The 23,860-nt window shown below is 53.2% G+C and overlaps 3 protein-coding genes across 7 annotated transcripts in view; 1 reads left to right on the top strand and 2 right to left on the bottom strand.

Moving 5' to 3' along the window:
- Window positions 1–590: 590 nt before the first annotated feature.
- NPM2 (nucleophosmin/nucleoplasmin 2) lies at window positions 591–2,745 on the bottom strand. Of its 4 annotated transcripts, none has more exons than XM_050910249.1 (10): window positions 2,725–2,745; window positions 2,428–2,510; window positions 2,220–2,305; window positions 1,973–2,092; window positions 1,803–1,896; window positions 1,602–1,732; window positions 1,288–1,316; window positions 1,138–1,177; window positions 819–889; window positions 591–654 (listed from the first exon to the last, which is right to left on the bottom strand). In XM_050910249.1, the coding sequence occupies exons 2-9, from the start codon at window positions 2,489–2,491 to the stop codon at window positions 845–847; spliced, it is 609 nt and encodes a 202-aa protein (XP_050766206.1). In that variant the 5' UTR covers window positions 2,492–2,510; window positions 2,725–2,745; the 3' UTR covers window positions 591–654; window positions 819–844. The 4 variants fall into 4 exon arrangements, with proteins under 4 accessions (XP_050766206.1, XP_050766207.1, XP_050766209.1 ...); XM_050910250.1 differs by having other exon boundaries at window positions 1,138–1,174; XM_050910252.1 differs by having other exon boundaries at window positions 1,288–1,313.
- Window positions 2,746–4,249: 1,504 nt separating this feature from the next.
- On the top strand, window positions 4,250–5,928 carry PBDC1 (polysaccharide biosynthesis domain containing 1). The gene is made up of 6 exons (XM_050910254.1): window positions 4,250–4,267; window positions 4,369–4,434; window positions 5,007–5,066; window positions 5,164–5,304; window positions 5,398–5,509; window positions 5,665–5,928. The coding sequence occupies exons 1-6, from the start codon at window positions 4,250–4,252 to the stop codon at window positions 5,784–5,786; spliced, it is 519 nt and encodes a 172-aa protein (XP_050766211.1). The 3' UTR covers window positions 5,787–5,928.
- Window positions 5,929–7,394: 1,466 nt separating this feature from the next.
- The window catches only part of XPO7 (exportin 7), a 48,945-nt gene continuing 32,479 nt past the window's right edge, over window positions 7,395–23,860 (bottom strand). For both annotated transcript variants that reach the window (XM_050910069.1, XM_050910070.1), the window contains exons 12-28: window positions 22,882–23,075; window positions 21,661–21,766; window positions 20,189–20,324; window positions 19,134–19,207; window positions 17,959–18,039; window positions 17,378–17,441; window positions 16,056–16,164; window positions 15,482–15,588; window positions 14,897–14,985; window positions 14,057–14,164; window positions 12,851–12,933; window positions 12,064–12,278; window positions 10,741–10,879; window positions 10,237–10,397; window positions 8,496–8,594; window positions 8,028–8,155; window positions 7,395–7,868 (exon numbers count right to left, since the gene is read on the bottom strand). In XM_050910069.1, coding sequence (XP_050766026.1) covers window positions 7,775–7,868; window positions 8,028–8,155; window positions 8,496–8,594; window positions 10,237–10,397; window positions 10,741–10,879; window positions 12,064–12,278; window positions 12,851–12,933; window positions 14,057–14,164; window positions 14,897–14,985; window positions 15,482–15,588; window positions 16,056–16,164; window positions 17,378–17,441; window positions 17,959–18,039; window positions 19,134–19,207; window positions 20,189–20,324; window positions 21,661–21,766; window positions 22,882–23,075 — 1,987 coding nt within the window. In that variant the 3' untranslated portion in view covers window positions 7,395–7,774. The remainder of the gene's footprint in view (window positions 7,869–8,027; window positions 8,156–8,495; window positions 8,595–10,236; window positions 10,398–10,740; window positions 10,880–12,063; window positions 12,279–12,850; window positions 12,934–14,056; window positions 14,165–14,896; window positions 14,986–15,481; window positions 15,589–16,055; window positions 16,165–17,377; window positions 17,442–17,958; window positions 18,040–19,133; window positions 19,208–20,188; window positions 20,325–21,660; window positions 21,767–22,881; window positions 23,076–23,860) is intronic.

Raw genomic sequence — 23,860 nt, 5'->3', positions numbered from 1 at the left:
CCATCCCCAGCTCCTCCAGCCCCATCCTGGCATCCCGAATGGGGTACCCTGCTCCTCGCAGATGGGGACTGACCTGGCCCCAGGTCCGTCCACCCCCTCCCAGCCCTGGCATCCCCCCACAACGGTCCCCACGGGCTCAGCCCTCCTGCCCCACACCTGGAGCAGACTAAAGCCTGCCTTTGTGGCGGGCTCAGCTCCCCTCTCGGAGCCAATCTGAGACACAGCAGTCTCCCGCCCGCTCCCGAGGGGCACCAGACCCTCCACAAATACCTGCTGCCTCCAGACCAAGGCCAGGTCAATGGGTTATAATCATCTCCCTGCTGCTCAGTAATCCCCCTTTGTCTCCTATTCACAAGCAACACTTGTTACCCTGCGCAGGACGGGGGGGTAGGGGGGCTAGCCGCCGGCCCCCCCCCCCTCCCCAGCCCAAGGGAAAGGATGCTGCCAAGGCAGGCAGCATGCCAGAGCCAGGGCAGCGGGCACAGGGCTCCTCGCAGCCCTGGGGGGAGGCAGGAGCATCCCCTGGCCAGGATGGAGGATGCTTCCAAACCCCCCCCAATCCCTCCATCCCCAGCACAGAGAGCCAGGAGTGCAAAATATCCTTTATTGGGGAAGGACAACACCAAACCAGTGGCTTTCCAGGCTCTTCTGCACCTGGAAGGGAAGGAGAAAGGGTCTTACACACAGGCATCCTGGGCTGACCCTGCTTTGGGGCTGGGTCCCAGCCCCACTCAGCCACAAGATGGGGGCACGCACGGGCCCCCTCCCAGCCCCACAGGGACCCTCGCACCCGGCCACCCCATCCCACTGCCCCGTACTTGGCCAGGCTCCGCTGCAGCTCCTGTTACTTCTTCGCTGCTGCCTTCCTGCCCCGGCCGGCTCCTTGTCCCTGCGGGGATGGGACAGTGGCTGAGTACAGGGTGAGTCCTGGGCTTGGCGAGCCCTCAGCCCGGGCACAGCCGGCCAGGACAGCCTGGCCCTGCATTTCTCCCCCATTTTTGAGTTCAGCAGCCGATTAGCATCACACATCAGCCCCCTTCCCTCCCCAAGAGCTCCTGGTCAATGAGTGTTAACCCACATGGCTGGCTGGGACGGGGTAGCCAGGAGATGCAGAGGGACACCCTGGCCAGCTCCTACCTTGCTGGGAAGGGGATCCTCAGGCGAGACGTTGTTCCTGCTTGGGAGAGAAGGGGAGGGCTGGGATTAGGGGTGGGGGGTCCTGGCAGCATGGGGGATCCCCTGCCCCATGGCAGGGCTGGTGCATGCTTTTCCCTCCATCATACTCACAGCTCATCCTCCTTCTCCAGCCTCCTCTTCTAGGGGAGAGAGAGGAAGATGTAGACGGCAGGGCCAGGCACGCGCAGGCAGGATGGGGACTCACTACGGAGCCTGTGACTCTTCCTCCCCGCAGGATGAAGATCACGGCTGACCCCCATTATAGAAAGGGGTTTGGGGCTGGGGCTCGGTGGGAAAGCGGAGCAGCCCATCCCCGGGATCAGGGCATGGGGAAGCTCCCAGCGGAGGAGGCTGCATCCCTGCCCCTCCCTGTGGCACGGGGACCCCTCCCCGCACACCGCATCCCCAGCCAAGGGGGTGCTTACCTTGGCAGCGCTGCCCTTCTTGGCAGCTTGGCCCTTGGGGAGCTTCTCAGGGGACTCCTCTGCTGGCTCCTCTTCCTCAGCATCCTCCTCTTCCTCTTCCTCCTCCTCATCCCAGGACAGGTTGGGCATCACTGCAGGAGAGGCTGGCTGAGCCCTCACTCCCAGGAAGGGGTCACGGCGCAGTGGTACCCCAGTACTTACTGGAGACGTGCTGCCCGCTGATGTAGACGGGGCCGGAGCCGGCTCTCAGGTGGAAGGTGACCGGAGGCGTCAGCTCCACTCCCACCAGGGTGGCCTGGAAGAGAGGAGGGGTGGCAGCACCCACCGGCAGCAGCCCCCTCCCCGGAGCAGCCCCTGCCCTGGGCACTCACCATGGGCAGCACAGAAGGCTTCAGCGTGGCCAGGGGCACCGGGGCATGAGCATCCCCCTCCTCGGCCGGCACGATCTCCACCACGTGGAACTCATCCCGTGCCATCTCCCCCAGGCAGATCTTTGGGGAGTGAGAAGAACATTCCCCCCCCATGACCCCCATGGCATCCAGGCACCCCTCACCCAGGGCTCCCAGGGGTTTGGGGGGGGGGGGGACGGGACGACACATGGGGACAGGGACCCCCTACCGTCCGCAGGGCCAGCTGCTGCTCGCACTGCCACTCCTCCGGCACCTGGAAGGTGTAGGAGTCCCGCTCGCTGCTCAGCTCACACCCTGCGGACAGGCGGGTGTCAGAGCGGGGCTGCTCCAGGTTGGGGGGGGGACAGGGGAGGGGGGAGCAGCCCAGGGCAGCCCCCAGCCCCACAGGGATGCTGCTGGGGGGAGCCGGCGCTTACCCCAGATCAGGGACACGGGCTTCTCGGATTTGCTGTCGATGTCAATGCTGTCCATAAGGGACATGGCTCTGGGATCCCTCAGCCTGGGGGAGCACACAGCGCTGCTCTGCTGGAATCCCCCCGGGAGGGCTTTGCCCAGCCCCCCCCCCCCGGGGCTGCGGGACCCCCCAGCCCCACACCAGCTACAGCCAGAGGCTCAGGGCCGGTCTGGGGCAGGTCACCCCCCCTGTGCTCCCCCAACACCTTGTCCCCAGAAGCGATGCAGCCGGTTACTAACACTGCACTAGAAAAACTCACCCCCAGGCACCCAATTTAATTATCAGCCCAAGAGCAGCCTCCAAATGCACCAGCAGCACCCCCCCACCCGGGGCAGCTTATAGAGGCAGAGGGGCCCCCACCCACCCAAGCACCCACCCACCCACCCACCCACTCAATCAGCACCCTGGCCCTTTCCATCTTAAACAGCAACAGCCCTTCAGGGCCAATGACACCCCTCAGGTGTGTGTGAGCCCCAGCCCGGAGCCCTGCCCTGCAGAGGAGCCCCCCCGTCCCACCCCGGGGGTGGGCGTCCCTGCTGAGCCCCCGTGTCCCCTGGTCCCATAGCACCCTGGTGCCGCAGCACCAGGCAGGGGGACCCGCCACCCCAAAAGCTGCAGCAGGAGAAGCATCAGCCTCGTACCCAGAGTGACCCCAGAGAGTCCCAGCCCGTAGTGGGGTGGTGGTGGGGGGGGCTGGTGTCCCCCCGCTGCCCCAGCCCTCTGGGAACAGAACCTCGGGGGTCTGCAGTGCCAGCCCCTGGCACCGCTGCCTGCCCCGCCGGGCACCTGGCACCTCCGCGGTGCCAAGGGGCTCAGCAAGAGCGGGGACCGAGCCCGCTGCAGCGCTGGGGTCCTGCCGTGTGCCACCTTGGTGTGCCACGGGTTACTGTGTCCTGCCGTGTGCCACCTTGTAGTGTCACAGGTCACCGTGCCCTGCTGTGTGCCACCACTCCTGCCATGGACCACCATGCCCTGCTGTGGACCACCGTGTCTTGCCATCCCTGCCATGGGTCCCCATGCCCTGCCCTGTGCCACTTTGCCTTGCCATGGGTCCCCGTGCCCTGCCACCTCTGCCATGGGCCACCTTGGCGTGCCACAGGTCACCTTGTCCTTCTGTGTGCCACCTTGGCGTGCCACCGGTTACCGTGCCCTGCTGTGTGCCACCTCGGCATGCTATGGGTCACCATGCCCTGCCGTGTGCCACCTTGGCGTGCCATGGGACACCGTGCCCTGCTGTGTGCCACCTTGGCGTGCCACGGGCCACCTTGTCCTTCTGTGTGCCACCTTGGCATGCCATGGGACACCTTGCCTTTCTGTGTGCCACCTTGGCGTGCCACGGGTCACCTTGTCCTTCTGTGTGCCACCTTGGCGTGCCACCGGTCACCGTGCCCTGCCGTGTGCCACCTCGGCATGCTACGGGTCACCGTGCCCTGCCGTGTGCCACCCTGGCGTGCCATGGGACACCGTGCCCTGCCATGTGCCACCTTGGCGTGCCATGGGACACCTTGTCCTTCTGTGTGCCACCTTGGCGTGCCACGGGCCACCTTGCCCTGCCACCCCTGTCACGGGTCGCCGTGCCCTGCCCTGTGCCACTTCGCTCTGCCGTGGGTCCCCACGCCGTGCCATGGGCCACCTTCCCCTGCCATGGCTCGCCTTGCCCTGCCCTGCGCCCCCCCCCCCCCCCCCCCCCCGCCGCGTGTCCCCGTGCCCCGCGTGTCCCCCGTCCCCCGTGGGCGCAGGCGCGCGTGGGCGGGGCCGCGGCGCGGCTTCCGGCAGCGCTGGCGATGGCGGCGGCCGGGCTGGTGGGGCCGGCGGGGCCGGGGGGGGCGGCGGGGGCCGGCGGGGCGAGGGGCGAGGGGCCGGGGTCGCCCCGCCGGTCCCTCAGCAGCTTCTCCCCGCGCAGGGACCCGGCGAGGCCGCCGCGGCCGCTCACGCCCTGTCGCTGCCGGCCGAGGCCTTCGGTAACGATGTGAGTACGGGGGGGGGGGCAGCCCGGGGGGGTGTCTCCGTCCCGGGGGGGGTGTCCCCCAGCCTTGGGGGGGTCCCAGCCCCAGGGGAGGGGATGTCCCAGTCCTGGGAGGGGAGGGGGGGATCCCAGCCCCGGAGGGGGTGTCCCAGTCCTGGAGGATCCCAGTCCTGAGAGGGTGGTCCCAGCCCAGGGAGAGGGTCTTAGCCCAGGGGGGTTCCCTACACTGGGGGGGGGGTCTCAGCCCTCATAGAAGGGTCCCAGTCCTGGGGGGTCCCCAGCACTGAGGGGGTGTCAGCCTCCAGAGGGGGGTCCCGGCGCCAGGAGGGTCCCACACGGATGGGCTACTTTGGGGTTTGCAGGTCCACAGCATCACCCGCGCACCCCTGCCGCAGCTGTGCCCGGGGGTCTGTCTGGCCACAGACCCCCACCCTGTCACCCGCAAGCCCTCCCCATTTCCCCCCCCCCTCCCCTTGCCCCCACTCGCTTCCCCTGCACCCCCCCCCCAAGGGGAGGAGAGGACCCCCCCTGGGAGGCGCAGCCCTCCCTGCCTGACCCCGCTCCTGCCTCCGCAGCCCCGCGTGGAGCTGGCCTGGGCCATGAAGGCACACCAGCACGCCCAGGTCTACTTCAACGTAAGTCCTGGGGGGGGTGTGTGTGTGTGTGGGTGTCAGAGTGGTGGTGGGGCTTGTGGGGGGGGGTCACGGTTAATTCTTTAGTCTTCCCGGGTAGCTCATCTCCTCCGTCGACCCCAAGTTTCTGAACCTCACCAAAGTCGATGACCAGATCTACAGCGAGTTCAGGAAAACCTTCAGGGATCTTAAAATCGACGTGCTCGACCCAGAAGACCTCAAATCAGAGCCTGCCAAGGAGGTAGGTGGGGAGCAGGGCCGGGGAGGGGGGGACACACAGAACCGTCCCCCCCCTCTCCCCAGGCTCCAGGGATGCCGATGCTTCTCTCCCCAGAAATGGCGCCCGTTCTGCCTGCGGTTCGAGGGGGTGGTGGAGGACTTCAACTACGGCACCCTGCTCCGCCTGGACTGCCGCAAAGACTACACCGAGGAGAACACCATCTTCGGTGAGCGAGGGCCGGCACGGCACGGCTGGGCTTGGAGAGCCACGGTGCAGGCTGGAGCCAGCGCCATCCCCGCTAGAAAAAGGGGTGCATGAGGGGTACGGGAAAACTGAACCCACGGATCTGCTCTTTTAAGTTTTTCCTCTCCCCTCTTCTAGCCACCAGAATCCAGTTTTTCGCCATCGAAATCGCTCGGAACAGGGAGGGCTGTAACAGCGTCGTCTACAGCAGCGCCAGGCAGCCGGCGGCTGCCGCGGCAGAGGAAGCGGCGTCGGGGTGAGGACGGGACGTGTTCACCCGGGCAGAAAGCCCCCCTGCCCGCTGCTGGTCCCTGCCTGGGCAGGGGGAGAGCAGGGCTGTACCTGCCTTCCCTGCTCCTCCAAGTTCAGACTCCATTTGCAGACTGTAAATAAATGTTTTTAAAAAAGAAAAAAAATAAGTAGTAATTCCTTGTGCTGCAGGTGTCGAAAGGGTTGCTCCCTAAAAGAGACCAAAACCGCTCAGGAAGTATTGCTGAATCCACTTTGATTTCGGCAAGGCCTTTGCCTGCACCACTTGAGGCTCCCGTGCCAGAGCCCAATCTACCCACACAAAGCAAATAATATGCTTTTTTTAACCCACTTCGCTTGGAAAACTCACCCCGCAGCAGGCAGGGGCCAGCTCCTGCCTGCGGCGCGCGCAGGGGCGAGCTTGGGGCGCAGGCGATGCCCAGGCAGACACGGCTCAGTAGAAACCATTGAAGTTTTATTTGCAGTCACAATGCTTACACTGTATGCAGCAAACACCCTTACAAGTCAACCAGCAATCTGCTCACGCGAAAAAGGACCCAACACACAATCGCCAGAGGAAAGAAAACAAAATAAAACAAACAAAAAACAAACAAAAAAAAATGAAAAGAAAATTAAGAGTAGGTGGTGTCTGGGAAGAGAAACTGAAGCCCTAAGGACCGAGTGTCTGTGGGTAGAGCTGAGCAAGGGGATGCACACGACTAGCAGCAACAATAGTGGAAAAAGTACAAGGCAAACAGGTTCCCTCCCCCATCAGCTTTCCTCTGTAAGTCAATTTTATATCCAAAACATTTATTATGGTGACTTAGAAAAAAATGGAATCATTTTAAAGGGGGTGTTAAATACTTCATGCTAGGCAAACCTTGTTATTAAGAACCCTCCGAGGCGGCAGGTTGGCTGCAGCAGCCCCGCGCCGCCGGCTCGCTCCGAGCGCAGGCCTGTGCTGCCGCAGGGGCCGGCCGCGCTCGCCGCTGCGAGCTCCTGAGAGCGCGGCAAGCTCGCCCGCAGCCCGAGCATCCCACACGCGCTACCTGCTCGACTGAGATGGCGGGGAGGGGGGAAGAAAAAAAGAAAAGGAGAAGGCAGAGCGAGGAGAGTGCCGCGGGGCAGGCGCCCGGCACAGCATGGGTGCGGAGGGAGGGAGGGAGGGAGGCGAGGGCCCTGCCAGAAGCGGGTTGACGAGGGGACAGCGCCTACTGCTACACCGGGGGACAGGAGAGACACCCACGAGCAAGCACGAATGAGAGATCACGCGGCATGGCTTAGAGTTCCTAATAACAAGGGCAAGACGGTAACAGGAAGTTGTGATTTCAAGGGGCTTAATAAGAAAAAATATACATTTGGAATTTTACAATGCCTTTTTTTTGTTGTTGTTGGTTTTTTTTTTTTGTGGGTTTTTTTTTTTTTTTTTGCTTCTCTCTACACTTGTCACTAAATATATCTCTGCACTTTCACACACCCACCCCTCGCCCAGTAAAGCTTCAGGCCTGCAGGACACGCTTTCCTCACTCGCATACACAACCCTCACGCCAGCACCGGTGCACCAGGACTCTGTAAAAATTTCAATCACACTTTTTTTTTTTTGTTTGTTTGTTTTTTTTTTTTTTTTTTTTAAACTGAGTCAATATAAACCTTGTTCAAAATGTTATGAAAAAATGTACATGTTTATACAAGGCAGGCTGCAGCAGAGCGCTGGCGTTCCACGCAGACATTCGGGTAGGGAGACGCTGGATTCTTGCACCTGGCTTATGCCCTTCCACCCCCTCCCACGGAAACAGAAGCACCCTGCCCCGGTGAGCTCAACAACCCCTCCTGTTCCCTCCTCCCTCGGGACGTGGAGTACGGCCCAAAGCGAGCGCCGCAATCCAGCCCTGGGGAAGAGCAGGGATTAGAAACGCCCTCTTTTCTTTCCATCGGAAACGGTAACCCCTCTGGGCCAGGCCAAAGAGACGCTGCGCTGTACAGGTGGAGTTGGGAGACGTCAGCTCATCATGTCGTTGCTGTTCACGCCGTAGGTGGAGTTCTTCATGGAGTCGTTCACCTCCCGCCTGAACGCCGACAGGTTTTGCGTAAACCTAAGGAAAAGGCAGAGCAGCGTGTTAGAGCAGGAGGTTGCCCGTTCCTCCTCTGTTTTGCTCTCCATGAGGCTGCCACGAGGACCACGGACTCTCTGGGCTCTGTTTCTGCATTAAGCTATGGGCTCAGCACGCCTCGGGTCTTCGGCTTGTACTGACCTGTCCCTGTTCTTGGTTAGGAGGTTGCGTTCGATGCCTTCCATGAGGTTCTCAAAGCAGAGGTGCATTGCCTGCTGTTTCTCCGGAGGCTGGCTGTTCACTATACTGTTCCTCAAGTCAGAGAAATACTGGGGAAGACAAGAGAAGGATGGGTTAATTTTCAGATGAATGGCCACCTTGGCTTGGGGACAGAGCATGCACAACAGGCTCTCGGGAAGAGGGAGGAACCGCGTTACAGCTCTTCAGGTGACTTCCAGTGCCCTTCTGAATGAAAGTGAACAGGATTCCTTAGCGCCAAGGCTGCTGCAGGGGAGGGCTGGACACCCTTCCCTCGCCACGCGATCTCTCCAAGTCCCGACTTCCCAACCATCTGTTCTGACACCGTTCTGCTCCCTTCAGCCCAAAGGCTCCAGCATCATTCAAGTCCAGCCAGCTCCTCCAGCTGCGATGGGAGGGTGGGATGTTTACCTTTTCATTGAGCAGTATCAAGCCGAGCAGAGGCCGAGACATTGACCACTGGTTCCTGCAGTCCTCAAAGATGATGATATTCAGCACCGTCGACAGCATCTGGAAGAGGGAAAGCGAGGCTTAAAGCCAGCCCTTCCATCCCAGCTCTCTCCTCACCATGGCACCGTGCAGGCTCAGGAGCAACGATTCCCCTTCGATGCTTCCAGTGTTGGAGCCTTAATGCTAACACAGAGCTCTCAGCATCATGGGACAAGAGGAGGACCTAGAGCCCCCATGAACTGGTGGAGAACTTCACTGAAGGCACGTGGAAGAGGTGCTGAAAGCTGTTAGGATATTTATTCCTGACATACTCCATCCTGCCCCAAGGCAGCCAGGGGAAAGACTGGCTCATCTTCACTTACACAAGGTAGTAGCAAGTGCTTAAATGCAGAGAGCACATGCTGTGCTGACCTGGGGAGCTTCCTCTAGTCCACACTAGGAGCATCTGCATTCCCTTCTACAGCCTCCTTAGGCTAAAGCCAGTATCTAACCTAGCTGGTTTGGAAGATGCAGTTTCTCTTTTTATCCTCAGAAAACACAGCTTCTAGCCCAAAAAAAGCCTGCTTTTCTTTGCATTTGATCTATCAGCAAGGATGGAACAATATTCCCTGCTTCCACGTGGGAGTCATGCTGACACTTTGACAAGCACCAGCGAGCGAGGTTGGATAACGCCATCAGAAATGCACCGAGCACTGCTGTTCAAAGCAGCACGGCCAGGCGAGCGGCATGTAAGTGTTTTGCTATAAGGTATGGATATCCAAATCCCAACGCAAGGCCCTCTGGAGCACCAGAACCTCTGTGAGCAGAATCATCTGTCATTAAGTGACACAGAGGTACCTAAACTACACGGTACGTGTAGGTATATGCTGAGCTAAGCCTGATCTAAGCAAGGAAAATGTCTCAGCTCACTCTTGATTGTCTGCCCCTGCACACGCTCCTGACCCAGAGAGAAGACAAATCCCCGCAAGCTCCGTGTCTATCAGAGGTGTTGCAGATGGAGGCAGGAGACGGATGGCAGATGTGCTACCAGCATGTAAAACTCCATTATCAAATTCACCCTGCAGAGGCCGTTCTGAAGGCAGGCATGAACGGTGCCAAGGCAGCACGTGCTCCAACAGGCTGCAAACCCAACTTTCACGTGGTCCCGACACGAGTGCCACAGCAGAGAGATGGTTCCCGTCTGCTGAAGTCTACGCAGCTAAGCATGGGGACCCCGCGGTGCCTGCTCTGCTCCGAGTGCACACATACCACTGAGTTGTTCCAGGGATTTAAACAAACCCTGATTTTTTTTTTTTTTTTTTTTAAAGCAGCAGCAGAGTGCATGCTTTCTGGTTGAAGGTATGTTTCCTGGCTTCATTTCTATGAACTGCCAGCACCGCCCACAACTGTATTTCTCTTAAAAAAAAAAAAGACAAAAACTCATTTTTGGCTACTTCCTTTCATATCTGAAATGCAAAAAATGGGGTTTCTTGCACACTGAGAACCATGGGCCTGAAGCATGGCTTTGAATCAGACCTACCATATGATGAATGTGTAGGAGAGATGCAATACTAGCAAAAAATCCTTTTTGCTCCAGAAAAGCCCGGGGCTCTAGAGCAGGGAGCATGCAGCCCCCATATTACATCATGCTAAGAAAATTCAGGGCTTATCGGGGAGTTTACCGTGCCATGCCACAACAAGGCCCTACGCCTTCGGTCTCTACCTGCTGAATCATCTCTGGGTGCTGCTGCATAATGTGCAGGAACCGGTCGCTCTCCTGGGTCAGAGGTGTGGTCCTCTTCTTGGTGCTGCGAGACAGTTGCTTGAAGAGATACGTGACAATGTGGTCCAAACAGGAGCAGCAGCCTGTGCAAACCATGGTGTCTGCAAGAACAGGAAAGGGGGAGATATTGGGGCACTGCCAGCGTTTCCCTTGCTCGGAGGCGCCTGGGCAGGCTCCCAGGGAAACACCACCATTTATCTGGGTCCTTTTAGGGACTTTGCAAGCAAGAACCACCTAACCCTAAACAGGTCAGCAACCTCCTCACTGACATGTTCACTACCTCTAATGTTGCAGTTTTAACAGAGGTGAAACTCCTCCACCCACTCACAAGGTATGTCTTAACTTACCTGTTAGCCTGAAATACTACGCATTCAAAGCAACCAGAATCTTTCCCCACTTCCATATCAAAGCCCTAAGAGCACAACAGAGAGCAAAAGTAGTTACCTAGTGCAGTGAGGCCTTCTGAAATGGAAGAGAGAATATACATGATTACATGAGGCTCCAGACTGGCTATAAAGTTCATGTGGTCCTGGGTAAGAACTTCCAGCAAGGAATAGTATGACTGGCTGAGCTTGGGATAATCCTGCAGAGAAAGGAAGAGAGAAAGACTTTTAAGGCCTCATGGCTAGCCTGTAACCATCAGTTAAGGCTTTCTGCTAGACCCAACCCATTCATTAATCACCTGAAAACTGCTTACTGAATCTCCTGGCAAGAGAACAAACCAACCTCTCTCACAGCATAACTTATGGGCCAACATATTTTCCACCCTTCTCCCCCACCAAAAGCCTTCCAAACAGGCTCTAGCAACAATGGTCCAGCAGGTTCCCAACGCTGTTATATCAAAACATCTTTCCCCGCTGCTTTGCGCTTTTCTAAACGGGGAGTGTGAGCTGACTAATGCCAGCGCTGGAGATGCAGAGATAGGACTGGCTCTCCAGGTGTCCATGCAGAGTGCCAGATCACATAAAAATCACCACGTGCAGCGCTGGGCTCAGCAGCCTGCACTGCAGTCAGTGCCACAGACCCCTCAGCAGCCCCGAGCCTTGTGGGGGGACTCTGCTGGGAGGCCTGCAAAGTGGCCCCATCTCAAGAGTTCCATTTGAGCTGCACGTCTCAAGAGCAATGGTTTGGCCACCAGTATATCAAATCAAGAACGTGCTGAATGCAGTCACAGAGATGGCAACAACTTGTTTCAGATCCTGCTATGGCAGTAAGACAGGTAAGACTTGGGAGGAATATATGCTGCCCTCTCTCCTCGCTATTTTGCCAAGTAGGGCTGCGCTGATAGGGTCTCAAAGCTCTGCTGCAAAATGGATTTCTGTATATGAGGTCTGGATAGGAGCAAGACTCTGTAGCTGGATGTCTTCAGCAAGCAGGTTGCACTGTAATTGCTGATGCATCGAGATCTCTGCCCACAGGCAATACAGGGAAGAATAATCCTTCACTTGCAGGAAGTGTTTTTCAGATAGAGGAGGAATTATTTTGGTAATTGCTCTGCTGAGACTTGGCGCGTACCCCGCTGGAGAGCTGAGCAGCGGGGCTGCCCAGCGGGGCCCTGGGTGCTGGGGTTACAGCCTTCACCCAGGACCTGCCGCTGCACATTCCAGGAGCTGTAATTTCCTGCTGGCCTGTACCTATAGCTGGGGTTCCAGCAAGTGGCACAAGTTCACTCATCTCTGTCATTAAAGTATTCCTTTACTGTATAATCTTCCAACCCTGTCTTCCCTAGCCATGTGTTTACACCGCTAATCACAGGTGTCGGCTTACCAGAAGGTCGCTGTGAGGGATGGAAAGCAGAAGCTTGATAAAAGTTTGCAAGGCATTGTCCAGTGCATCATCCCCGTACAGACGGAAGACCCCAAAGTTGACGTAGCTCCCGCTCAGTGCAGCCTTCAGCATAGAGAAGCAGATGGAAATCCCCTTGAGCTTCAAGGCATAGACTTGATCCTTTGGGACCTCCCCAAGCGTTAGGATACGATTTCCTGCACGAGCACAGAAGCAGACTCAGTATTCCAGCAACCACATCCAAACCCTTTCTCCCCCAGGGTGCAGGAAAAACAAAAGTAGAGCCATAAAGAGTGACTGAGAAGTCAGCCACAAGCACCAAAGACTTATTCCCCAGTCGAAGGTTAAGGAACCCGTTACAAGCTAAAAGTGTGGCTCTACTAGGAACCACAGGAGAACACAACTGCCTGTAATTTTGCGGTGGAAACAGGACAGCATAAGGACAGGACTGCTCTCCGCTTGCTTCACAGACTTGCCCATGTCACCTTGCACACTCACAAGGGGCTCAGCTGGGCTCCTGCTCGTTGCTGTCATTTTCTTCCTCATTCGCACGGCAAAAACCCTGCTCCTTCTGCTTGCCTGCCTACCCAGCACTTCAAGCAGAAGCATCTCCCTGTATCTAAGCATGCATTCAGCAAGCGGTTTGGCACTGCTTCCCAGCCCGGGCTCGCTCTCTGAGCTGGCAAGTGCCCCAGCCCTCGTTCCTCAAGCAACCGGAGGAGTCAAGGGCAGACCGAGGCTGCCCAGATCCCACCTGCCGGATACTCACCATACGTCGTTATCATTTTACTCGTTTCTCGGAAGAGCAGGATGCCATTCGGTGAGGACACATCAAACTGCAGCCGTTGGGATCTAATGGAAAGAAAGGGAATAAATTGGAGCTCAAACGTACCTGGGAGTAAAAACAAAGCTAACACTCGAGCACCTCCATGCGCTGCTGTCTACTGGGGAACCCTGCTCCCTGGGTTGCTCCCCAGAGTTCAACAAAACGCCCTGGTCTGGTAGAAAATACCACTGTTCATTGCCAAAGCCAGACAGGACACAGCCACTCAGGGACAGACGAGCTCTGCTGTCGCAGAAGAAAGGGCCTGTATTTCACAGACGTTAGGAATATTACAAGATCAAGGCTGGAAATCCTGTCTTGGCAATAGTCACTAGGCTACTGTACACAAACACAGCGAACATCTTGGAAGCAGCATTGTAGGGCAGGCTGACTAGCTCCTATTCATAACACGACCAAGAATTCAGAGCTTGGCATTTTTTTTCCCTACAGTGAATAGATCTTACAATTGAAGTGCGGCGAGTTGTCCAGTTCACCCCTGAAATAAATGAGTGGACGTATTCCAGTAAGGATTGTCCCACTGCAAAGATGCCGCTCGCTTGTGGCAAACAGTCTGACAGTACGGAGAGTCAACTCTCAAATGACTGTGCCTGAACCTCGTGTCCCTTCCACTCGGCTGTAACAGCGGTCCCTTCCTACAGGGTTGTGTTCAGCTGGCTCTAAGCCAGAGCAACATCTTGGCAACCTTCCACTGCCAGATTAGACAGCTTCTGAATTATCTGAATAGCGTCAGAGGTACCTCTCTGCTGGCAAAAAGAGCTGATGCTCTAAAGCAAAAGTGGTCATCTGGCTGCCAGACAGAACAACGCTCACTTTAAACACAGGTTTTAAAAATTAACACAAGTTGCCTGCCTCCATCTTATAGTGCTGTCCTTGGGAGCAGACGCTGAAAAAATTCAGTGCTTATTGATCGTGTCTCTTGGTCTGACTGAGTCAGGACACGACTGATATCTGAACTGTTAGATTTTCTCCCCTACTGAAACAATGCCAGTTCCCCCCTGTCCCCTTGGAAGCCTTTATAGCATAAATAGACTGAAGCAGAGAGAACACAACCAGGCACCAACACCCACACAAAGGCTGAAGCAGCAGACGGACACAAATCCCTGCCAGCTTTCAGATGCTGGAGGTTCGTACCTATTATGTACCAACTCAGCCATCAGTTTGAGGACAGGTGTAGTGCAGGCTGGGTCATGGTACCAGAGTTCAATTGCCCGCTGTAGGATTGGCATGTAGGATGGGTAGCTGCAAGGCGAAAGCTAAGGAACTTTGTTGCTTTGCACAAAGAAAAAAGGTCACAACTTCTACCAAAAGGCGTATTTTGCGTACTGCCCCCAAGCCCTGCAAAGCAGCTTACTTAACAAGCTTAAACAGAGATGCTGCTTGCTGGGGTCTGCTTTATCACAGAAAAAAAAAAATAATAATAATAATAAAAAAAATCTTAAGTCCCTTGAAGGATTTGCATACACACTTCTTAAACTAGGACAAACCAGAACCAAAAAGGTTTTGAATGAAAGGGAAGACAGATACAAAGATCTGTCACTGCAACAGACAGCTGACCTTCACCGGCCAAAGAGAAATCTGGAGCCCAGATACCGTGCTCTTTGAGCAGCTATGCTCTCACCAAGAGGACAAAGATACCAACTGCTGTTGGCTTTAGCGAGCAAGAGGAAAGCTTTTGTTGCTGCTGAGACACAAGCATCCCATTAAAGGCCTTTGTGCTTTACGGGTCAAATCTCTTTAGGTCCAATCGGAAAAACCCCAACAGTTCAGCTTTGAGCAGATTTCTAGGTTGACTTGGTTGCAGACAGACCAAGTCAAATCTATTTTAGGGCTTAGAGGCAGGACACCGAGTACTACAAAAGTGAAGAGAAACCCCGGTCAGGATTTAGCGGGGAAAATAGGGCATTGCAGTCAGCCAGAGTTCTCCCCTCTGACAGACAGGATGACTCAAGTTTTAGGGCAATGGAAGGATACATCCACTCAAACAGCATCATGAAGCTGGTCTTGGCATTGAAGGCAAAGGCTATTCCCCTCAAGTCTCTCACCAAACCAACCAAAGTTCTCTGTATTGCAAAAGAAAAGATACGTTAAAACACAACACACGTATGGATCTCTCCCTCCCTGGCTCCACCAGCCCAGAGCCACTTCCCTTCCTCCCATCCCAACAGCAACAGAGCCTTTCTGTGCTGGATGCCAGTCCCAGGTCAGACAGTTCTTCCTCTTCAGTGCCAAAAGCCCTCTTTAATTTCAGCCAGTGCAGTGACAGTACTGGGGTATCTCATTCCCAGCAGAAGGAAAGCTAGCAGATGAGGCTCACTGCTTCAATTATGAACTACACCTAGACCCCAAGGGATACAAGGCACACCACCGCTTCCCCATATACTGAAAGAAAAGCACCTATCACTCCACCATCTACTTGTGTCGTTCAGAGGGCAGAGGCGGCTCTCACTCTGCAGGAGTTACTTGTTCTCTCCTGTCTGTCTGATCTGAAAATGTCAAAGCCCCTAAGGGAAAGAGCAGGGAGAGCACGGATAACAGGGAAGGTCCTGCCCAACTTACTTTTGCCTCTTGTTCATTGAAAGTATTTGTGCTGAACATCTGTGCCACAGTCTCAAAGGCAGCTGTGAGGGGAAGCATGAACTGCTCATACTGATCCTCATCTTCCCCTGAAAGAAAAAAAAAAAGAAATCAGGAGGAAATAGACTGCACATCCCTGCGCCCTGCAGTACTGCCTGTGCTAGACATTCAGACATTGTTCACCCACGGAGCTAGAGGCAGAGACACCACAGGTTTCCAGACAGGTGATCTATCACTGCCAATATCTAACTCAGAGAAAAGACTTAGAACCCTGCCACCTCAGGAAAACATTTGGAATATTATGAAGGAAAAATTTAGCCCCAGCCATGGTGGTGTGCACCTCTGGACTACCTGTACCCAGCAACATGGCATCAAACCCACTCTTGAGCTTCTTTCCTCTCCTTTTTCTTATCCCATTTGGCTTCTCCCATTCCAGCATCCTTTCCTGCAAGAGCTTACAGCTCCCTGAACAGCAGGACCTAGCCTACTGCAGAGCCCAGCATCCAAACCACAAAGTCACCATTTTGCTCTGGTTCCCAGGAAAAGACCCGAGTACCTAAATCCACCATGAGAAGACGCCCAAGTGCAGTGTAGAACGTAGTCCGACATCTCATGTCAGTCAGGTTGGACTGATTGTTAATGCCCAGGAAAGAAAAGTGCTCACTCTGCAAATGGAAGAGAGGAGATGGGTTAAAGGGGAACCACCACCTCGAATGGGCTCCTGCGTCAAGGGCTGAGGATCCCTCATTCCCCTGTCTAATTCTCAGCCTGGGCAAGGATGAGAAGCAGCGAGCTGCACGGTTATCTTGCTAACCACTTCCCATCTGCCAGCCATCTTGAAGAACAGGCCACCAGAGGGCAACAGGCACCGCGCCTGCACGCCCCGGAGCAGCGTCCTATCTGCTGGCAAGGATACCAGCACAATCATCTTTCATCTTGGAATTCCCCAGGACCAGCTGAACAAGGAAGTCTCGCTTTGCCTCCAGAGCAGAGAAGCCATCTGCCCCCCTTACTCATGGGGACCCTTCAGGCGTTAAGGTTGCCAAAAAGCAGCCCTCTGCAGACAGATCCCCAGTGACTCTGCCAGTATTCTCCACGGAAACAGTAGCCTCAGACAATGCAGCCTGAATGCAGCTTCTGGGCCAAACACAGGACGAGGGACTGCCTGCAAAATATCCCCTAGCCCAAGGAATACAGCGCCTCGTTCAACCAGTCAAATGCAAACCTTCTGGATGCGGCGCTGGGAGTCCTATCGCTACAGCATCGGAGCATCAAATGACCACAAGCTCCCAGAGGCAAGTCAGAAATCCGATACTTTCCTGCTGGCTTCTAGCTGCTCATTCTAGCATTTCTGATTTCAAGTCAGCATCCCCGATCCGCACAGGGAGTACCATACTGGCAGTGACCAAGGAACAAGGCTGCTATCCTGACCACTGCAAGTGACAGCACTTCTTTCAAATCAGCACTTTTAGAATGAAAGCTGGGGCACTGAAATGCTGTCATACTTTGCATTAAATTGCATAAAGAGTGCTCACTGCTGTCTGCCTGCATGTGCAGCAGTATCAGCTGTCTCCCGCACTTCACTCTGGAGACGGCTGTCTTTCAGTGGAGAGTAAAGAGACCCTCACATTAACCCTTCGGGGATAAAAGGTACCACATAATTACAGCCCCTCAAAATTCAAGGGCAGGCTTTGAACAGAGAGAGATGGAACACAGATCACATTTTCTAGAGGCTCATCTAGTACAGTGGAAGCATCTGGGAGACAGGTAAACTTCAAAAGTGTGTCCGGGTGTTAAAATTAGGGGATTATCTCAGCTGCACAAGGGCAGACGGAGGAGTTTGCTGTGAGACAAGAAGCAGAAGGTGAAAGGACTTACCGTGTGATTGTTCAGCATGAACTGTACGGCGCTCAGTTTCACCAGCTTTCTAACACTACTGTATGTAAAGGGGGTGTTAAGGAAGCAGCAGAGTCAGCAGAAAACTTCTTGCAATGCTTGCAAAGCACTTCCCAGGGCAAAACTGGAAGGGGACTTACGTCTATATTATTCAATATGTTCTAGCCTCTCTTCCATTTGTTTCAAGAGCAACCAAGTTGCATACATCTCTACTGTAGAGACTTGCAGTGACCATTTTTATTTACTCTGTCAGGAAGAACAAGCAGAAGACCATAAGACAGACTGTAGCTGTGAACAAATTAACTGTGGACGGTAAGCTACAAAGCAATTATGATCCAAAATAAAAAAAACCCACTACGTTATAGCCATCCACTGCAATGCAACAGCTAGATAAGACGTTGACCAAGCACTCGCACTCTGCTCTTCGCTACCCAAAAGATGAAGTGGTTCAGGAATCTGTTACACGCAGAGTGCTCCTGTTCCAGCCGAGCATCTGGGTCACTCTTCCCCCATCCTGAGGTTTAAGTGTTCTGCGTGCTCAACAGCTCTTCTGAAAAGGATATCCAATGGAGAGGTCATTGAGCAGCTGCAGCGTCTTGGAGGTGATAGGCTCGCATCGACCCCAGTACTTCAAGTTGGTGATGCTAGGGAAGAGGACAAGAAGGACGGATCAGAGAGGTTTGCTCGGCTTCCCCTTTGCTGTGCGGCGGATTCTTCCAGTTCAAAAGTCACCCAACATCATCAGCTCCACCCTCCACCGAAACCACAGACATCACAAGCCACAAAATATTGGTATAAAATTACTGTACTTACATTTGGTTGACTAGAAAATTATCCTTCAGATAATCTTCACTACTTGGGTCCCAAGCTACACTGGCCCATACCCAGGCCCTTGGAATTCTGTGGCACTCCAGGGCTGGTTTCTGCAGCAAGGGTAAGAGAATTCTGCGGCAGTGACTACATGCAGACGTATGCAATTCTGCACCTGCACCATCCACTGTCAGCTGCAGAATTCTAGTAGCCCTTGCTTCTTCCAGGAGAGCCATTTCACCCCTTGGGGATGATGCGCAGCCAGGGCGCGCGAGGGTAGGCAAGGCAAGGCCCCATGCACGTAAAGACGGGGGCGATGCTAAAGAAGTCGAGGGGGAGCTAGCGGCTGCACGTCACCAGGCGCACGGCACTGGGCGTCAGCATGGGAGCTACTGAATTGGTTCAAAATGCTAACGGAGACTGCCAAAGACATGACAAAAAGCCAGTCGACAGGTTTGGTCCAGAGGAGAGCTGCCAAGGAACAGGCCGAATAGGGTGCCTACCAGAGTGGAAGAGTTTTAAGAAAAGGACTTGCGCTATTCTGGTACTGAACAGCACAATTTGCTAAGAAAACCTTTGAAGGAGCAGTCCCCTCCCCATTGAGCTTTCGTGGCTGGTGATTGCCAATAGTCAAGTGATACGGCACGAGCGCTTGAGGCTGTCCCCTCTCTGACTTTGGTTTTACTAAGCAGGCACTGGAAAGAGAATCCATTATCCTGGTGTACGGCTTATTTTTGCATCTCCACGGTGGATAAGTCAATCCTGGATATTGTGCGTGACTTAAGCCCTGATAAAAGCCTGTAATTCTCTCGAGTAGCCAGATGTTACTAGTTTTAGACTGAACAACACTCCCTCATATTCCAGTTTTCCTGGTTATACCTTCAAATAAACCCTGGAATCTCTGATGCCTGCAAGCAGGAACACTTACATTTTTCCTATGAAGACGCTCAGGACCATGGTCTCATCATTCAACCCCAGGACCTCTGAGAGACGGCGGTACAGCTGGAGGGAAAAAATAACACCAATTTAAAAGCTGTCAAGAAAACAAGCAATGATCAAGGATTATTTGTTTTTCACTTGTTCTCCCTTTGTGGCACACATGCCTGGGAGGGTGTATGCCCTGGGCTTTCCCAGATCACAAGCATCTCTGTGCGTTGTTTGATTGATCTGATCCAGACAAATACTTGCCCTAACCACTGCGACCTCTTTTCTATCGTAAGTTATAGCAGGTTCAGAGGTTCAGATACTGTATGCAGAAGCCAAAACACTTGCTTTTCCTAGGGAAGGGGACATAACTGTGCTCCTCCACCTGCTACTACACACAGTATCTTAGCATATTTGCCTGGAACCCTAAGCCCCTTGTCACATCACTGCTCCAAAGTCTCTGGGGTGGGGAAGGAAGGTCATAGGTTACTGGAAAGGAAGAGAACCTAATTCTGGAGTAATGATGCTCCCATTCTTTACATTTTTTCTTTTAATTTAAAAAAGCTATTTTGCATCTCTAAAGAGGCACCAAGGCATTCAAAGTCCAGTACATCTACAACTGCCTTGTGATGAAGAGAATGGATATTTATCTTCACTTTAGAGCCGAGGAAGCAAGGCACAGATGCTAAGCTCAGGCTCCTCATGGGTGTACAAGGTGGTGTGACTCGCACACTTTCACTGGTATATAGGCTTAAGGCACTCATTTGAAGTCACAGCAGAAACCTGGCAGATAACAAAACTGAACCCAGGTCTCAAATTCTAGGCTGTTATAGTCACTGCCTCCTTCCCGACGCGTACAGAACACTGCATTTCAAAAACAGCTCAGGGTTTGCAACATTAACACTGGACATGTATCTAGAAAACACAGCAGACAGGTGTCTCAAACATTTTCAGCTATAAAGAAGAGAAAACAAGTAATGCCACTCGCTTTCATTTACAAAGGGAAGCTATTACTGGACTTTGTATCACCAAAGAGACACAGCCAAGGGGACTGATTACCTTGGAAGACTTCTGCACCTGATCGCCAATATAGATCTTCCGGAACTGCTCAAAGAAGCTCAGCATGGCAAGCTCCAGCTTCTCATTCCCAGCCTGCGCCAGACGAGAGTCCGTCAGGTTCATCAGCTGCAGCACTCTGGAGAGAGGTGGGAAAAACACACCTTGCTGATGGACACTGGGAGAAAGGAGGGATTTCTGGCACATGGTGGTGTTTCCAGGCTGTGTGCAACAGTATTTTTTACTTTCTGTGGGCGTTGTCGTTTTGGATCAAGAACTGACAAAACTGATAACAAAACCCTGACTAGGGCACATTCCTCTTCTGTGCAAGGCCATCATAAGGCTTCTATATCCCTTCTAACAGGGGTGCAAGGCCTTGGTTTTCATTTGCTGCAGAAGCGAGTTTCAGGTGCTTTAGCACACTTACCCAGTGACTGGTCCATCACGTTCTCAAACCCACCTGAGAAGCCACTACCTGCTCCCCTCACAAGAGCCAGACTCTAAACGACACTCCCACTTCAGTTTGGCTTTTGTTGTGAGCCCTGCAGAAACAAGGCTGTGACCTGTGCAGGGGCTCAACGAGCAGACCTTGCTGGCAAGGGAAGGGTCGAGGGATTTTGGGGTACGTAACACACATGCAGCAAAACAGGGGGGCAAAAGCAACGATATTCTTTTTGGCAAGTGCCACAAAGCACAGAGTGGGAAAGAAGATAAAACGTAAACAGGCTTCTATGAACATCTACCACATATGCTGGCACTAAAGGTAGCTGAAATATACGCGGGGTCTCACCATTTCCCCTTCAGTAACTCATCAGCTACATGGGAAGCCAGTGCTTGATGTTATCTATTGGCTCACCAACAGGCCAGCTTCCATACATTCACAGTTTAGCTCCTTTTCTTACCCTAGCTTCCAAGCAGAGCAATTAGGCTCTGGACCAGAAGGCATTCAGTGTGACTCAAGGTTGTTCATGAGTTGTAAGCTACATGTTCTCACATCCATCAAACAAAGCTTGCACTGGAGAGGATTTACAGTCCCGAAAATCCAGCACGTGTTAGACGACATTATAAAGTTTTAACAGCTATAGAAGAACTATAATATTCACAGCGTATTTATGGACAAAACTCGCTTTGGATTATTAACTAGGAAAAAGACTTTTCCCCCCACCCCAGCAAAGAACCATCACGCATTTAGTTCTACCCCAGTGCATGCATTTAAGCCCGGTATAATTCCCCTCTTACATGCTCTTCCCCTCTCATTCTCTTTCTTATAACCCAGATTTCCCGATTTAGCCAAGCCACAGCAGAAGTTTGCTGACTGGCTCTAGCCGGTGCCGCCAATCCCTTCTTTCAGGATGGCCAATTCCACACTGTTCTTTTCAGTGAAAAGAGGGGAAGAACATGGTGGCAGCTTCATCATAGCAATTCTTTTGTTGACTTCAATAGGGGTGCAGCTAGGAAACAGTCAGCATCCCTACCGACAAACCAACTCGCCATCCATCGCATCCTGCTCATCCGTGCTGGCGAACGAGACCCTACCACCAATCACTGCCCCGATAATATAGACGAGCCACGTCAGGCGCCCTGAAACCAACAGAGAACATCAGAACCAAGCACATCACACGTTACACAGAGGAAGCTGAGGAGATTTGCGTTTTATTTTGGCAAAGACAGCATTCACAAGGAGTATCTTTCTGCTTTAGTGCCCATCTATACCAAAATTACTGAATTTTCCACTTGGTGGAGAACAGGCACAACTTTACTAGAAAAGAAACAAGAATGCCAGGTCTGCCTGGAAGATTTTCAGTATTTAAAGCTATTCCACTGCAGAAAGCCACTTTCTTGTAAAACTGTATTCTATGTATTTAAATATGTGCAGATGCCAGCAGGCAGCGTTTATTCTTTCAAAGTACATGTGGCTGGTGGAGAAGTCAACATCGTATGGAGCTTTGCCCACGCACACAAAAAAAATAAAATGTACTGCATTAGATCAGACAATACTGTTTCAGAAGGAAGAGGAACAGTTTCCATACTTGTGCTGATGCGCCCAACTCCTCCACGAAAGGGAAAGCCAGCTACATTATTAGAGAGGGGGCATAACACAGCTATACCTGAACCTCCAAAGGAACTGTTTCTTTATGGCCAGTGTTAAGAAATTCCTAAACCAACCAGCTGTGCAAGTACAAAAGCTCCGTGCTGAACCCACCCAATGCTGTGGACAGACACCCTCCTTCAGACAGCGGCACCAGCTGAAAACCCCACTCCCAGTTACTCATTACCAACAACCAGCCGAGGTTTCTGCCACATAGCCAGCGGGGAAGTACAAATGAGCACTCCATATCCCGCCTCAGACAAGAGAGGGATGGGGCAGGCAGTGCTGACCACCTGTGGATGGGGGAACATCCTCAGAACTTGTCTCTGAAAGGCTGGGCAAGGAAATGCACTACATTTCCCCAAAAAAGGAATGGAGTCAGTTGTAGGACAGCAATATCTTCAGCCAGCAATGCTGTGTGCGTTGGGAGTGTCTGTCCACAGCCAAAAATATTCTACACCATACGGGCAACTCCCCAAGGGAACGTTTGTGAGATTTGCCTCCCCATTCATGGATTTCACCAGGAATGCAGGCTTCTGAAGCGGTACTTTTGAGAACGGGCAACCTCCTGCAAGCTCACAGGCCACGGTCCTCTGAACACGCTCACCTTCTTGTACAGCAACATCCATGGGGCTGGCGGTGGCACTCTGCAGCAGCTCCTGGTAGGACTGGGCTGACTGGTCGAAGAGCTGCACAAGCAGAGCACAGGTCTTCTCATACTCACACCGGCCAATTGTGGATAGCTGATCTAGCTGCTGTTGCACAAGGCCAGTATCATCCAGTGGATCCTCCAAACCATCCCTAAGCAGCAAGAAAGCAGATTAGAAAAGGACTTAGAATGCAGAGATAACTTAACCCATAACATAAGCTTATTTCTATCAGAAAGAGGATGCTTTCCCAGACATACAGCCATTCCAATGACTAAAGTCTCTGCCTCTACTGTTTCTCACGATGGAGAGCTACACAGACCGACGTAATCATCTGACCGTTACTGCGGCCATAAATCAGAAGAACAGTAGTGGTTTAGGTGGAAAGGCCATCAGGACCTGGGATGAGTAAGCTCTTCTTACGTCTTTAACATTTACCCACGTCTTTGAACAGCATGTGCAGTGCCAAGAACAAGGTCCCTGTCTGGTTGTCTTTGTATAACAAAGCTTTCCATCCTTCTCAATGTTTTAGTTGCCTTTTCCTCTAAATACACAAACCTGAACAATAAGTTTACTGCAAACTCCAGAACTAGCTAAACCTGCTGTTCCTCCCTTGCATTGCTAGATACCTAAAAAGGTATGAGCCAATCAGTCTTCCTTAAGAGAGTCATTATTTTTCTATACTTGACCATTTGTTTTCATCAAATACAAACACACACAAGGTAGAAACCATCCCACACAAATTCAGGCACTGTGACAGAGTCCTGTAGGCTGCCCCTACACTCAAAGGAAGAAAAGAAAAAAAAAAAAAAAAAAAAAGACACTTTTAGGTATAATTTGTGCCACCCTACAGCAGAGATCTAAATATTAAGTGAATCACACTTTGCATGCTTATTTCTCTCTGCTACGATGGCAATTCAGAGCATAAACGGTATGCTG

The sequence above is a fragment of the Gymnogyps californianus genome, chromosome 23, assembly GCF_018139145.2.
Source record: "Gymnogyps californianus isolate 813 chromosome 23, ASM1813914v2, whole genome shotgun sequence".
Classification (NCBI taxonomy): domain Eukaryota; kingdom Metazoa; phylum Chordata; class Aves; order Accipitriformes; family Cathartidae; genus Gymnogyps; species Gymnogyps californianus.
Note: the sequence above shows the minus strand (reverse complement) of the source record. Positions and strands in the feature narration are given on the sequence as shown.

What these genes read in the sequence shown, in the direction of transcription:
- NPM2 (XM_050910249.1), bottom strand. Translation starts at nt 2,491, where the DNA reads ATGTCCCTTATGGACAGCATTGACATCGACAGCAAATCCGAGAAGCCC. An exon ending in GCCCGTGTCCCTGATCTGGG is followed by an intron (nt 2,306 to 2,427) that starts GTAAGCGCCGGC and finishes GCCTGTCCGCAG; the next exon opens with GGTGTGAGCTGAGCAGCGAG. An exon ending in CAGCGGGCAGCACGTCTCCA is followed by an intron (nt 1,733 to 1,802) that starts GTAAGTACTGGG and finishes CCTCTCCTGCAG; the next exon opens with TGATGCCCAACCTGTCCTGG.
- PBDC1 (XM_050910254.1), top strand. An exon ending in ACGCCCAGGTCTACTTCAAC is followed by an intron (nt 5,067 to 5,163) that starts GTAAGTCCTGGG and finishes CTTCCCGGGTAG; the next exon opens with CTCATCTCCTCCGTCGACCC. An exon ending in AATCAGAGCCTGCCAAGGAG is followed by an intron (nt 5,305 to 5,397) that starts GTAGGTGGGGAG and finishes TTCTCTCCCCAG; the next exon opens with AAATGGCGCCCGTTCTGCCT.